This window comes from Coffea arabica, chromosome 3e, assembly GCF_036785885.1.
Source record: "Coffea arabica cultivar ET-39 chromosome 3e, Coffea Arabica ET-39 HiFi, whole genome shotgun sequence".
In the NCBI taxonomy this organism is placed as follows: Eukaryota; Viridiplantae; Streptophyta; class Magnoliopsida; order Gentianales; family Rubiaceae; genus Coffea; species Coffea arabica.
Genome location: NC_092315.1, coordinates 15,346,519 through 15,362,418, shown reverse-complemented (window position 1 = coordinate 15,362,418; position 15,900 = coordinate 15,346,519). Strand labels below are relative to the sequence as shown.

General features: G+C 35.7%; 2 protein-coding genes across 2 annotated transcripts; one reads left to right on the top strand and one right to left on the bottom strand.

The window, feature by feature from the left end:
- Window positions 1-2,076: 2,076 nt before the first annotated feature.
- Window positions 2,077-2,454, bottom strand: LOC113737425 (protein FAR1-RELATED SEQUENCE 5-like). The gene has a single exon (XM_027264659.2). It carries the CDS (start codon window positions 2,452-2,454, stop codon window positions 2,077-2,079), a length of 378 nt encoding a protein of 125 aa, XP_027120460.2.
- Window positions 2,455-8,713: 6,259 nt separating this feature from the next.
- Window positions 8,714-15,799, top strand: LOC113737426 (uncharacterized). Its single transcript, XM_027264660.2, has 9 exons — window positions 8,714-8,882; window positions 9,445-9,522; window positions 9,641-9,841; window positions 10,092-10,502; window positions 10,651-11,031; window positions 11,149-11,250; window positions 11,366-12,277; window positions 12,372-14,997; window positions 15,088-15,799. Exons 1-9 carry the CDS (start codon window positions 8,714-8,716, stop codon window positions 15,797-15,799), a joined length of 5,592 nt encoding a protein of 1,863 aa, XP_027120461.2.
- The last annotated feature ends 101 nt before the right edge of the window (window positions 15,800-15,900 follow it).

Here is a 15,900-nt window from a genome sequence, read left to right as displayed (position 1 = left end):
ACAACGGGTAATAAATAATTGTAACTTGTACGATTGAAAAAATAAATGTGAACAAATAAATTAATAATCTGTAAAAAATTTTATTCAAATGTGTAATCATGTGTCCAAATGCAATAACGATATTTCAAAACAAAATAACCAGTGGTACATGGTATCAATCAATGCGTACAACATATATATCAGTTTGTACACATCAAACAACAACATGTAAATGCTATTAAATTAAGAGATCGCCGTAATGTGTACCAACTAATATGTACAAAATATGATATTACTGTGTCAAAAATAAATAACATGTGATGAACATCCTATCACTAATATGTCTACCTTAATAACCAATGTGTACAAGTAAAATATTAATTTGTAACACCTAAATAACTAACAGTGAACTATAATGCACATTATGTAAAGTATAAAAATAACTACTTACTGCCACAGAATTATTCGATGACAAACATTTGCTTGATGTTTGACTTTGGATAGGTTGATAGGATTCTGATGACTGACAAGAGAAGATTATACAACAACTCAGTCGGCTTATGATAGTAGAGTCAATTGAAATGATATAGTTATGTAAGTCCAAAAATAAGTTTCGGTACTAACCATCTCAGGAGTGCTTGCCTCAGACAATCTAGAGTTTTTCTTTTGCCTATGAAATCTGTCCACCCAACTACGCAATACTTTTTTAGTTTTTCTGCCACTTCGTTTCTTCAAACCCGTTAGAGTCACAAAGTGGCCAGCTGCATTCTGCACCTATATTCCCTTACATAGATCCATTGATGCACTATTCTATGTTATTTCATCTATTTCTCCACAAAATAGCATTTCGACTCTCTTTGACAATTCAGACATTACGCTACTGACTAACTTTGTAATGGCTTCTGACATGGCAGCCCTGGTAGCAAGTCTTACCATTTCGGGTGCTAATAGCCTATATCGATAGGAAATAAAGAGAGACGGATCTGATGATATTTCTCTACCCTTGCAATCGACGCTGTCTCCGGACCTTGCCTTCTTTGTCCACTTCTTTGTCACATATTGATCAGGAATAAACTTTGTTCCAACCATATCATACACCTTTAAAGCATGTGAGCATAGGATTCCTTCCTGCTCAAAAAGATTACAACTATAAGTAATGTCTTTAGTTATTGGATTCAATATCACTCTTCTCTCCCTTCCTCCATCATAGTGACTGGCACTGTATTCCACATGCATTGTAGTATGCTTTTGGTCCAAGATCACCATTGTAGTGGATTCATCGTATTCATTCTGGAATGCAACAACCATGCATGGAGAGTATATAGAAGCTGCCTGGATCAGTATGGGAGTCTGTTGCAATCCCAACATTGGCAGCTTCTGTCGACTGTGATACTCAACTCTTAGTTCATTATATCTTTTTTCATCCACAACTCGGTTAAAATGTTTGAAGAATTGAGCCAGATCATGATCAAGTTTCAGATAATTTTTTATGGAAGCATTTAGACTCTCACTTAGTTGGGTGCTACGCATACCTGCAGTCCAGGCGCCTTTTATGAAGCATTTTGCCCATTTCTTTCGGCATGCATAAATGCCACACAACCATTCATTTGTTTCGAGCTTGTGTTCTTTTAGCATTGCATCCCAGACCATGATAAACTCATTTTCATCTTCTATCTCATACATACATTCAGCAAATCTATATGGGAAATTACTACCATCCTTGTAATAGTTCCCAAGGTGTTTCATGAAATTGACTCTAATATAAAAAGTGCACAGACCATGGTATGTTGAAGGCATAACAACTGAAATTGCAGCGGCCATAGCTGCATCCTAATCTGTGAAGATGGTTTTTGGGTGCCTTCCACAAACTGCCTCTACAAATGTACCGAACACCCACTTGAATGATTCAATGGTCTCATCATACAATAGAGTTGCTCCAAAAATAACCAATTGTCTAAATTGATTGAATCCCACAAATATGCCCAATGGTCTATACTCCTTGTTAGTTTTATATGTGGTGTCAAATGTAACCACATCCCCAAAATAGGTATAATCCATTAGCATTGATGCATCAGCCCAAAATATATTTGTAATTTGTTATTCACAATCAAGCTGCTCTGCGTGGAAGAATGACGGATTTTCCAATTTTTGTTCTTCAAAGTATCGTAGCATTGCACCAGCTTCACCATACTTTAATCCCCTCTCTCTTTTTATTCGTAGATAGCGTTTTAAGTCATCACGAGTGTAGCCAATATTGCCTAATCCACCTGCCTCTTTTCCCATGAGTTCATGGGATTGTTTCAAGGATATTCCTGCATCATTTGCAATCTCAGCTTGGGCTCCTTGAGAAATACTTACTTTTCTTTGCGAACGCATCATATGAGTACATTCTGAAATATGTAGTGTGTGATTATGCTCGATTACCAGATCTCGAACATGATACTTCATTGTTTCTCTGTTCAAAATTATCCCCATTTTAGCTTCACATCCGATTTTTGTTTCAGCCTGAGTTCTCTTTGGTTTTACATCTCCTTCATACCGTGGTTTGAAACCTTCTCGGCAACATGTGTACCTTCTCGATGTAACTATACCGTCTTTATCCTTGTTCAAGTAGTCTTTCCGAACGCTGAATCCAACAACTAATCTGTACTTATTCTAGAAGTTGTATGCCTCATCTTCTGACTGAAACTCCATGCCGATCTTAGGACACAATGCTTCTTCCATTGTGCTGTATTCGACAAAAGCATTTTTTGCTATTATTTTTCAGGACAAACAATTATATTTATTTTTTATTTCTTTATTCACATCATAAGCACTTAATTATTTGTATTCACATATGTACATACTTTATAATGACGTGTACACACCTTACAATATTTTGTAAAATAATTTTTTTGGATGTGTATCTTCTCTGTAATAGGTAATCACATAACTCTAATAATTTACATAGCATATTTCACTACATAATATATACATTTCAAACAAATATTATAACCAATTTGTGTAAAATATCAGTATTTATATATTTTACAATCATATGCACACACTTTATAACAATGTGTACACCCTTTATATCAACTTGTAACATAACAAATGCATGTATGCCTCATACACTTTTACATAGCGTAAGGTTTGACAGAATTCTCAAAATCTATACATTGTCATCTATACCGTTTGTGTAGTTATTTAAGTTGGTCACATTGTTAAGTTATTTTTACGCTTATGTTATTTTATTTGTACACATCCTTATTTATATTTTGAAATTCTGTACGGGATCTTTATTGTACAAGTTAACCATTCTCTCTAAAAGGATAATGACATACTTCTTATAATTTTTAAATCATGCTTCACTAAATAACACATTTATTACAATCAAATTACATATAATATTAGCGTTTACCTTGGACAGAGTTCACCATGCAGTAAATTTTAGATGGGCCGCTCACAAGTCTCGGCTATGCATTTGTTACTCGATGAATATCTATCTCAGTCATCCACTACTTAAATCGACGTGTATTGTTGCTGCAGCAAATCTTCACAATTATCTTGTGCACACCTCAGAAAAGATGCCCGTTTTGATAGGGTTTATTTAAGAGTTGGAAGAGAAGAAGACAAAAATTTATGTCTATGTTATGCGAAATAATTTGTTGAGAGGAGAAGAACAGAAGGAGCTTGTTGAAAGGAGAAGAGCAAAAGGAGCTACAACGACAATGTATTGTGTTCAGAGAAAATCCATTATCGCCATTTTCTTCCCACATCTTTTAAGTTGAAAGAGTTTTAAATCCCGCACGATCGTACCAAAAGTTGATTTTCAAATTTTGATTTTGAATTTTTCATACCCTTAATAGCCAGACCAAACGGAGTTAAAAGTTAAGCTTGCATTAAAGCAACAATCCTCTACACTCATCTCCATTTTGTTCGATTTCATTTTGGCCGTTGATGATGGGCCCACCACATCTTGGCCATGAAAAGTTTATAAGCGGTTGTCTGACAACCGCTCCAGCCCCTCGTCCAACAGCCGGGAAAGGCTTATAATAAAGGCAGAAAAGACATATTGTCTAAACAAATGCAGCAACCAGTTGTATCAGCTGCAAGAAAAAGAACAAGCAAGAAGTTGAAACGACAAAAGTGCCCCCAGGAGAGCAGATGAAATGCAATGAATAGTAACCCTCAAAACGTCTTCTTATATGTTATTCTCTCCCCATCATAAATGCTTGTGGGCCATTATGCATTTACTTTACATATTTATCCTCCATTCTTGAATTTCAAGGGAGACAAGTAGTGATACAAGAAATTTTGCACTATTTCAAGGGTATTTTCGAAACTTGAGGGAGGATAGCTGCATACATAGGAAGTATAAATCTGGTGTAGAGGACATAAGTGGACAACAAAGGCCCTATGATAAGTATACAAAGGGCAGAAGGGACATCTTACCTAGCACAAAAGCAGCAGCCAGTTGTACCAGCTGTAACAAAAAGAACAAGCGACGGCCTAAAATGACAAAAATGCCCCCAGGGAGAGCAGATGAAAACCAATGAACAGTAACCCTCCAAACGTCTTCTTATATATTATAATGATAGTAGAAACCTTCCTTGAGGTTTCTCTTAATATCACTTAGCACCCCTGAAGTTTTAGAAATATCACTTATCTTCCCTAGTAATTGTAAAAATATTATATTAACTCTCACTTGACACATAATTTACAAAATATCAAATAAATGAATCTCAAAAATTTTAAAAATAAACGAAAGTCACTTTCTTTTTTTCCCTTTTATTCATCATTCTCTCTCATTCATATTTTTTGGATGAATATGCAATATTTTATTTGTAAATTACAATAAATTAAATTTTGTTTATCTTTTACTTTTCGTAATTGTGATAAAGTGGGGTATGATTTATTTGCTTATTTTAAGTTGATTTTTATAATGATTGGTATAGTTTAATGATTTGAGCAAGAATTGAGAAGATGTTGGAAAAAATATAAATTCATAAGAAATCGATTTTGAGCATATAAAATTAAATTGATGCAATTGTATTTCTTTTTAAATGATTTTTTTTATTTTTCAAATTTATATTTTTGTGGGATATAGCATTGTGATGTGGTTGTACTATAGGAGATTGTTTTTAAGGTGATGGTTTTCTTGAAGTGAACAAAGTGGTTCAAGAATATTTTTATTTAGCAAGTGAAAGAATAGTTTACAGTTTTTAAAAATTTTTGTTACACAAGTAATAAAAGTAAGGGAGGTAAGTGATATTTTTAAAACTTTAAGAGTGTCATGATATTAAGAGAAATCTCAGGAGATGTTTATGATATTATCCCATATGTGTTTGGTTTCACAAAATGATGAGGGTTCATTCGGTTAGCTTTACCTCTAGATTATGCTTTATCCGTACTTTTAGGATTAAAAATTAAGTCAAACCAATGAAACCTAATTATATTCTTTACTTATATGCTTTTCTTTCGCATTTTTCCTTTTCCTTTTCATTGACAGCAGTTGGCTCCTCAATTTTTTTTCCTCTTTCTCTTTCTTGCTCTCCTTTTTGTGTAAAAACATATAGCGAAGCTTTTTGTGAATTGGCATAAATAAACTAACACTAATGAAAAATAATTATTTTAATGGTGAAATTCAAAGGAATGACTACTAATGTATCACTTTTGTGAGTTTGAATGGGCGATTTAAAACCAACAAATAACTTAGTGGCCAAAACTATACTACTTGAATAGTTTGGTTACTATTTAAGTTTTCTTAATGGTGATAAATTAGATTAAGTTACTTGTGAGAGGCATCGAAAGAAGCCAAAGTGGACTATTTACTTCATCATGAAATTCTTTTTAATAATAATAAATTAGATTGAGTAAATGGTGAGAGACAGTGAAGGAAGCCAAGGTGGATAAATTAGGTTAATAATAATAAATTCTTTTTATTTATTACATCATCAATATTGCATCCTTAAAAGTTTGAAGTCATTAATCTTTTTCACACACTATCTATAATAAAAAAATTCATACAATATATATATATATATATATATTGCATACTAGATTCAAAATGAAAACTACAATAGATCAACTTTCAAGAACGATTCAAAAGAATCAAGATAAACCGTTGAAAACTTTCAAGAAAATTACAATAAACCAACAATAGTTGAATAATGATTAATTAAAAGTCTACTAACAAAAGTCCTAATGACACCTATTTATAGGCCAAAAACATCTGAAACCGAAAAAGTAGAAAAAAATCAAGAAAATGAGAAGACAGCCAAAAATCATGTTGTTGGCCAAGGCTGGATCCAATGCTAGATCAGAGGCTCTCCAAGTTGAAGCCGGGGTCGGATTGAAGTCAAACAGCTTCAAAATTCCTGCAATTCCAAACGATGTTGGATGATCCATTCTTTTTTTTTTTTTTGTCAGCAACGATACATTTGTATAATCTATTCTATCTTAATCTAAGGGGGAAGGGGAGCCTAAGGAGGCTGTGATAGGGGTTAGTGGGTATACAGACTCAACTAGATCAAGGGAGTGTTATTACACAATCCTTAGATTTTTTTCGCTGTAAGTGAGGTTTGAGCCCTCACCTGGATGATCCATTCATTGGACAGTATTTTTATTTTTATTTTTTTGGTGTGCATACGGATTCTTGTTGTCCAAATTTTGTTCTTGCAAGACTTTTTGGTTCCTGGATGACGTTTCACAATATAAAGTTCATTTCCACGCCTCTTTACTGCCTTATCCTATTCTTATTAATTTAATTAGGAATTCATCAAAATTGGTTATAATGATTGGTTAGAATGTAATCCAATAAATCAAATACAAAGATAATGCGATAAGAAAGGTCTGATTCATAATGCTTAAAGATTATCTCAAGCCCCTACCAATCAAAGAAAAAAGAGTGATTTTTTTCCCATTTCCATGATGTGTAAAAGATTAGGCAATAAAAATTTCATTCTATAATTAGGATAGAAATTGGAGCAGAAAATTTGAGTGAAAATGAAAAAGATTGAGAAAAAAAGAAGGAAAAGGGAAGCAACTTGGGTGAGGAGTCCTTGATTAAGGCCAAATATGAAGAATTAGTTTTGAGTTCAAGTCTCTTCCTTCCTTCCTGCTTCTCAAGTTTCACCCTTTTTCTATTGAATTTTTTTTTAAAAAAAAAGCAACTTGAGTTTAAACATTTGATAATGATGAATTTAGTACTTGGCATAGGTTTAGATCCCATTTGAGGTTGCGGTGCTTTTGGTTAAAAAAAGCATTTTTATGTGCTAATTAAGGCATTTTATAAATATTATCCCATAAAATTAGAAGTAGAGCTTTTAGTGTTAAAAGCAATTTTAGCAAAATATCAAAAATTGGTGCTTTTAGAGTAACTTTTGTGATTTAAAAAATAAATATTAAATTTAATCATTTTATCCTATATTATGAGCTCAATAAAGAGATAAATACTGATGGGTTTTTGATATGTGTACAAGTTTAAATCTAATTTATATCCATTTTGACTGCAAATATATAGGTCAAATTAGTAGTTTAGGGCATATATCAGGTCAATCCCACGAGAAAAATTGGACAATTACCGACACTACTAAAGTTTCTCTATTATTTAGACGATCAATGAATTAAAAGAAATAAAACTATGTTAAACTTATGCAAAAAAATAACAAATGAAAACTTCTTACATTATGGTATTCCTCACTACTTATACAAGGGCTATTTTTGGATTATTGATTCCTAACTATCTTGGCAAGTCATGCTGTAATTTTCTAATACGTGTGAAATCTACTCTCGTAATGAATCAACTATACTTATAACTAATCCATACCTACTATCATGGTTATGAAATTAATTATAAGTTCATTTATTCTACGAAATTACATGAAATGAATCACTAAAGCTACAAAGATGCAACTCTATTCTCGTCAGAGTAAAATAAAGCAAACGATTTGCCCACAATTGAAGAAAAATCTTTCCACTTCATTTTTTGTTCTAAGTACATAGCAATCATCCCACAAGGTTATCAATTATGGCATAGCTTTTAGTATAATTGTATTTAACTACTAGTGGACAAAGTTGTCGAATGTATTTGACTATTAGTGGACAAATTTGTCGAACAACTATGACCAAAGAAAGAGCTGGACAATAACTGTTGTCATTTCATAGTTATACTTATTAACAAGAAAAATAGGATTCTATCTTTTATATGACAATTAGAATTTTCCTATCAAATTCTAAGTACATTAAAAAGTCACGAGAAGCAAGATAATATGGTATGAAAAAGACTATCAAATTCTTAAATAAACCACATGATCTACCTAAGTACATTAAAAAGTCACGAGGGGCAAGATAAAATGGTATGAAAAAGACTATCAAATTCTTAAATAAACCACATGATCTACCCAAAAATTTTCCTATCTACGAAACCTTTCTCACATACAAAGAATTAAGCTCCTCTCCATTAACTGAAAAGGATTTTAATGTATATACAAAAATAAATTGATTAAATTTTACCATTAGATCAAACTTTAAAACTTTTATTGTTATTTTGAACTATTTTCTGCTGTCCAAATATTTTGTTCAAATAGAATAACAAAAATGTTCATAGATAAGTTTGATTTTTAATTGCGTTGATCTACTCGTGAAAATAAAACTATTCCCATAAACATATTACTTTCTGAAAATTTATTTGTCAACCATATATAGACTAAGTGCTTAGGAAGTTGTCCGATGGTGCGTTTTGTTTGCTGACATGGCATTTGATGATTTGCTGGAAAGTGGTCGTTCTCCATGGGCCTTTCACGTGAACTGCTGCTTGCAATTGTTGGCCTCTGGATTGCGTTTGTCAGCCACCGAACCCTGGCTGGAAAAAATCAACTCCTTCAATGGAACCCGAGACCGGACTCATAGTGGTCATACTGGTCATCAACAATAATAATAATAATAGTGTTAGGCTTCTGGTGCTGATAATAATGCTACTCTGCTTCCCATTTTACCTAATGTCAGGTTTTTGGTGAGGTTAGAGTGTGTATTTGGGTCAAAGTGACAACTCCTATTTTACCTCTTTACCCTTGTCTTACATGTTTATTTACTTTTTTTTTTGGCTTGGCTTAGTTTAGCTATTGTTGGGTTATAGATGTCAAAATAATGCTTTGTCACTTTGTAGCTTGTCAGCCATGCGTACCTTCTTTGCCTCTTATACTTTCAAAACGTTGCCTTCCGTACGCCTTGGGAAGCTATTCCATACTTTCTGTCCTGGATTTTGCAGATGCTATCATGCTTTGTGGTTGGTTTATGCATTCGGTGATCATTTTTCCTCTTTCGTTCCGTTGTTTCAGCTATAAGGTTGGTTTGCTCTTTTTCCCTCTGCTTGGTTCTCTGTTCTTTTGGAGCTTTCATTTCTATTGTCCAGCTTCGAGGTAATTATCTCCGCCAGTTTTTTCCTTTTCGGTTTATCTGCTGTTTACTGCTTCTGCTTATCAGCTGTGCCAGCATTTGCTATTTTATTCGCTGACTTTGTTCCATTTTCCCCTGTTTGCGTGCTTGTGAATGCTGATCCATGCATGCCGTTGCTATTGTGGTAAGCTCATTTTAAAACCAAAAAAAAAAAACCTTTCCCGCCTCTTTGTTTTCTTTCCAATATCTCATCTTTCTGTGCTTGCCATTTCCTCTTTTACAGCTTTATTTGATGTCGTTGTGCTTGGGATTTTCTGCCATTCTCGTTCTTCCGAGGGCGCTGCTATGGAGCTGATCTTCTGTTATGTGTTATGGCAGGAACTTGGTTGCAGGTCAGATGCTTGTTTCTTTGTTTTGCTTGCCTTTTCCCTCCTTCTGCCTGCATTAGTTGCTGACTATTTCTTGCCTCCTTCCTGGTCATTCCGTACTTTACGTATTTTCCCCAGCATGCATGGCTTCTTGAGAATCTTCATGCTTTCTTTAGTGTTTTTGCTTGGTGCATTGTTTAATCTTTCTTTATCCTTTTCGCTCCCTGCATTTTTGTACTGTACATCGTGCGCATGCATGTCTTCGTCCTTTGATTGTTTAATTTCTTACACCAATTCGCATGTGCTCCTGTTCTTTCCCTTGGTTTCTGCTATGTTCTTTTATGCTTATTGTCGGTTCTTACAAAGTCATCGTATCTGGAATGTTCTTCCTTAGTTATCTTAGTGAAATGGATAAAAATGCTCTGCGCCGAAAGCGCTATGCCGAAATGTCTCCAGATGCCAAGGCTGCACTTTTGTCACGGAGACGTGAAGCCAGGCTTGTTAAGAAAAAAGACAAATCCTCTCGATCTTATGTTCGTAGTGTACCGTTCGGACATGTTGAAACTGGTGTTTGTTTCTCTGGATCTGCTCCTGCTCCTGCTCATAACGACCAGCTACCAGGCTGCCATCATGAAGTTGCTGATGGTTGTCCTGCTGTGCTTCAGCAATCGTTGGACTATATGTCTACCACTATCCCTGCTCCACTCTGCCTATCTAGTGGAACTTCTTCCTCTGCTGTTGTCCCACATTTAGTTCAATGTAGTTTAGTTTCTGAAGGTATATACCATCGCAAAATTCTAGCTCTCTTCCCCCAGGACCTTTATAGTTATTTAGTTGTCTTCCCCATGTTGACATCTTTTATTGTCTTCGCTTCCCTCCGTACTATTCTCATACAAGTGAGTCCATATATTTGTACGGTTTGCAGCACCTCTGATGAGTCGTTCGGTTCACCGTAGAGAAGCTGCGGTAGATAGTGGTACTGCAACGCTAAAAGAGCAGGCATGTCTCTCCCCCCATGTTTCGGCTACTGTTCAGCCTTCTCGTCCTTCTAGAAAACGTTCCACAGCCAATTGTTCTCGGAAAAAGAAAAAGAACAAGCTCCTGCCTTTGCATAGTCAAAATGAAAATGAACAAACCTGTCATTTGCATACTGAAAGTACATATGCCGTCTTAGGATCTATTGATGAGTCAAATCTTGGATCCCTTCGTTCTTCTGCTCCTTCATGCTTAGACGACTTAGGTGAGCATGGAGTGTCTTCCTCAATCACAGTCACTCCTGTGTCTTTTAGCCCTTCTCAGCCTACAGGTATTATTCATTCATTTTGCTAATCCTTTTTGTTTCTTTCCACGTCCAGCTTGTCAAACCCCTTTTTCTTTTGCAACAAACGGTTGTTCGGTTTAAAATAATACAATGATTTGCCAGGCAACACAAATGAGGCCAGCACATCCTTTGCTCCTCCTGTTGGTTTTACAGCCAATGCAACAAATTGTTCAACCGTTATATTGCCAGCAAAGAGGCAAACAGGTTGCTCTTTCATTGTTTGTCATATTCGTGACTTTTCCATCCATATTCCTTTCATATTAGATTTCTTTTGGACTTCCTTTTGAGTATCATTCCCGTTACATAACCTAAACTGCAGGGACGCTTCCTAGACAACGTCGCTCAAAAAACTCTAGGATTGATGAAATTCCTAAAGAATCTTTATTATTGCCTGATGCTCCTGATTGTCAATATTGTGGAGCTAAAAGATTCCATTTGGAGCCCCCTAGCTTCTGCTGCTCTCAAGGAGAAATTTCTATTGTTGCTCCTCCTATGCCTTACGCTCTAAAGCGTCTATTTATAGGAAATGATGAAGAATCTGACCATTTCAGAAAATTAGCTCGTACTTACAACAATAACTTGTCTTTCACTTCATTTGCTGCAAAGTATGATCTAGAATTGACAAGAAATACAAGAGGGGTATATACCTTTCGTGTCCAGGGACAAGTTTATCATTTTCTAAACAGCTTATCACAGCCTGATAATAGAACTTGTGGAATCCATCTCTACTTTTTTGATACTGATGAGCAATTAATCAACCGAGTTGCTGCTTCTGACAAGCTTCGTGAGAGCACTTTAAAGCTTTTGATGGACATACTTTCTAATAATCCTTATGCTAGATTCTTTAAGGATCTAAGGGATATTCCTGATCTTGAAAAGCATAATATTGTGCTTAATTGCTTTCCTGGCCTTGACCAGCGTATTTATAATCTTCCTTCTACTTCTCAAGTTGCTGCTATATGGACTGAAAATGATGATGAATCAGTAAATAGGCAAGCACATATTCTCGTATATAGCCACTCAAATACTGCTCACAAGGTCCAGCATTATTATGCTTGTTATGATCCTTTGCAGTATCCTCTCTTGTTTCCCCGTGGTGAATCTGGTTGGCACCACGGAATTAAGCGAGCCTATAAAAGAAAGCGAACTGAACATTCCTGTGATGAAGAGGTTATCATTGATCCCTCTTCTGTGCAGGAACCATCTTACCTTATCGATTTAGAAAAGAGAGGCAAGTATATCTCCTATGTTTTATAATTCTCCGACGTAACCGTTATCAAATAAACTTTTATTTACATGTTGACTTCTTTTTTCATTCCCTATAGCTGCTGACCATGCAAAAAAGGATGAGCATACTGTATCAGCTAGAGAATATTACTGCTATAGGTTCCAAATCAGGAAGAATGATGAATCCATGCTATTGCATAGCCTTAGATTGTTGCAGCAGTTTTCGGTTGATTCCTATGTCAAAATTGAAACATCGTGCCTGGATTTCCAGCGTAAGAGGCAAAATGAAATTCGGACAGAAATCCTTGAAGGAGTGCTAGATAGTGTTTCCATTGGTCAGACCGAAGGTTCAAAAGTTGGTCGAAAGGTTATATTGCCAGCATCTTTTATCGGTGGTCCAAGAGATATGAGGCGCAGATATCTTGATGCAATGGCATTGGTACAAAAATATGGAAAGCCAGATATTTTCTTGACCATGACATGTAATCCAATGTGGAAAGAAATTCAAGATTGTCTGCAATTTAAAGAGAGAGCTCAGGATAGGCCAGACCTGTTGTCTAGAGTATTTAGAGCAAAATTTGAAATGCTCAAGGCAGAACTTTTGGACAGAAAATTTTTTGGAGAAGTTGCTGCATGCGTTTATGTTATTGAATTCCAAAAACGGGGCTTTCCTCATGCACACTTATTATTAATCTTGAAACCACAATTCAAATTGCTTAATCCTGAGTCATATGATAGAATAGTTTCCGCTGAGCTCCCTGATCCTAAGCAGTTTCCTCATTTGTATTCTCTTGTTCTTAAGCACATGGTTCATGGACCTTGCGGAGACATGGCCAAGAATAGCCCTTGTATGAAAGGCGGTAGCTGTAAAAATCATTATCCGAAAAATTTCTGTGAACATACAACTCATGCTGAAGACAGCTATCCATACTATAGGAGAAGAGATGATGGTAGCAAAATAACTGTCCGCAGGTTTGAACTTGACAATAGATGGATCATTCCTTATAATCCATATCTTTTAGCCTTGCTTGATTGTCACATGAATGTGGAAATCTGTTCCACTTTGAAGCTGGTCAAATACTTATACAAGTATATCTTCAAAGGACATGATCTTATCAGCTTCAAAATTATATCTGATGATTCCCGTGCTGATGTCGATGAGATTAGAGAATTCCAGCAAGGAAGATGGATTTCACCCCCTGAAGCATTTTGGCGCATCTTTGAGTTTAGGCTAAACGAGATGACTCCAGCTGTCTATACTCTACAAGTTCACTTACCTGACCAGCAACTGATTACTTTCAACAAGAATTCAGACCTTTTACAGCTGATGAGGAAAATTGACTTTTCAAAAACCATGTTGACTGAGTTCTTCAAAATGAACAAAGCAAATGGAACGGCTAAAACCTTGAAGTGCTTTTATAGAGAATTTCCAGAGTATTTTGTTTGGTCTTTTAAATTTAAAACTTGGACTGAGAGAAAGCGTAAGAGAGCCATTGGAAGGCTGGTCACCGTCAGCCCTCATGAAGGAGAGAGATATTACCTTAGACTCCTGCTAACTCATGTTCGAGCTCCTACGTCGTTTGATGACCTCTTGAATGTTGATGGCAAAAAAATGAATTGCTTTAGAGATGCTGCTTTGGGCCTTGATCTTTTACAGTCTGACACATATATACAAGAAACTCTTGAAGAAGCAGTTCTTTTTCAAATGCCATCCTCTTTGAGGCTGCTATTTGCTACTATTCTTGTTCATTGTTCTCCAGCAGATCCTGCATTTCTTTGGAACAAATTTCAGCTTGATCTTTCTGCGGATTACCACCGATCTCAACATCTCTGTTTTAATACACCTGAAGAAATAAGCAATAAGGTCCTGCAAGAAATTAAACAAATTGTCGAACAAATGGGTAAGAGTTTTGCTGACTACCATCTAGCTGCAGACACTTCAGTAGATGTTCACTATGAACAGCTAACAAAGGAAATTGAATGTGAAAAAAATATTGAAGTTCCAGCAGAGGATCTAATGATGCCTTTCAAATTAAATGCTGAACAGCGGCATGCCTATGATTTAATTCTGCAGTCAGTTTTCTGTCCTGTTGGCCAGAGTTTTTTTATTGATGGCCCTGGGGGAACCGGTAAGACCTTCTTATATAGGTCTCTTCTAGCTACTTTAAGATCCCAAGGCTACATTGCTATTGCAGTTGCAACGTCGGGTGTCGCAGCCTCTATTCTTCCAGGAGGAAGAACAGCTCATTCTAGATTCAAAATACCATTAGATTTTTCTAGAAATAAAACCTGCCAGATTAGTAAACAGGGCAGTGTTGCAAAATTACTTTTTGAATCAAAGTTAGTCTTGTGGGATGAGGCTTCAATGGCCAAGCGAGAAACTATTGAAGCCTTTGATGGTTTGCTTAGGGATATAATGGACTGTGACCGTCCATTTGGAGGAAAAGTAGTTGTTTTCGGTGGCGATTTTCGCCAAACTTTGCCAGTTATCAAACAAGCTACAAAGCAAGTTCTCATACAATCTAGTCTCCCTAACTCTCCTCTATGGTCTCAGCTGGAAAAGCTGCAGTTGGTGCACAATATGCGAGCCATTTTAGATCCAGCATTCTCAGACTTCTTATTAAGAATAGGAGAAGGAAGAGAAACTGTTGATAGACATGGCGAAATAACTTTACCTTCTGCCATGGTCATTCCTTATATTGAAAAAGAACAATCTTTGAACAGGTTAAAGAATTTTCCCTCCAACGTATTGCTTTTATTCATTTTTTTCTAGTTGAATGTTCATGCATTCTCACTTATATTTCTTACAAACAGGTTGGTCGAATCTGTTTTTCCAGATTTAATGACCTATTCAAAAAATCCTTATAGTATGATCAATAGATGTGTCCTTGCTCCAAAAAATAGCTCCGTTGATGAAATAAATGACATGATGATCAAAAGATTTCCTGGAAACCTTCATGTGTACGTCAGTTCTGATAGAACCGTTGATCCCCGGCATCAAGGAGACTATCAAGATTTCTTGAATTCTCAAAATCCAAAAGGCCTTCCTCCTCACAAGTTGCTACTCAAAGAAAATTGTCCAATCATGCTTATAAGAAATTTGAACCCTACAGAAGGATTATGCAATGGAACGCGACTCATTTGCAGGGAGCTAAAGCAGAATACTATCTGCGCAGAGATAGCTTTTGGCCAACATCGAGGCAAAAGAATTTTTCTGCCTAAAATTCCTTTACAAGTTTCTGATAATGACAAGAATGGCTTGCCATTTATAAGGACACAATTTCCTGTCCGTGTCTGTTTTGCTCTGACAATTAACAAATCCCAAGGCCAAACACTGGATTACGTTGGAATCTACCTTCGCGAGCCAGTTTTTTCTCACGGCCAATTATATGTTGCTTTATCCAGAGTAAAAACTTCTGCAGCACTTAAAGTCCTTATCCTGCCTGGAACTTTTGATGGCATAAAAACTGATTGCAGGACTAGAAATGTTGTCTTTGAAGAAATACTCCGACTAACTAAAAACTAGGACTGCATGTTAGACTTATTTATATTTAAGGTTAGTTAGCCATAATTATTATTTTGTTCTTATAATGTCTGCAATGGCATTCCTTATTCATACTGACATTT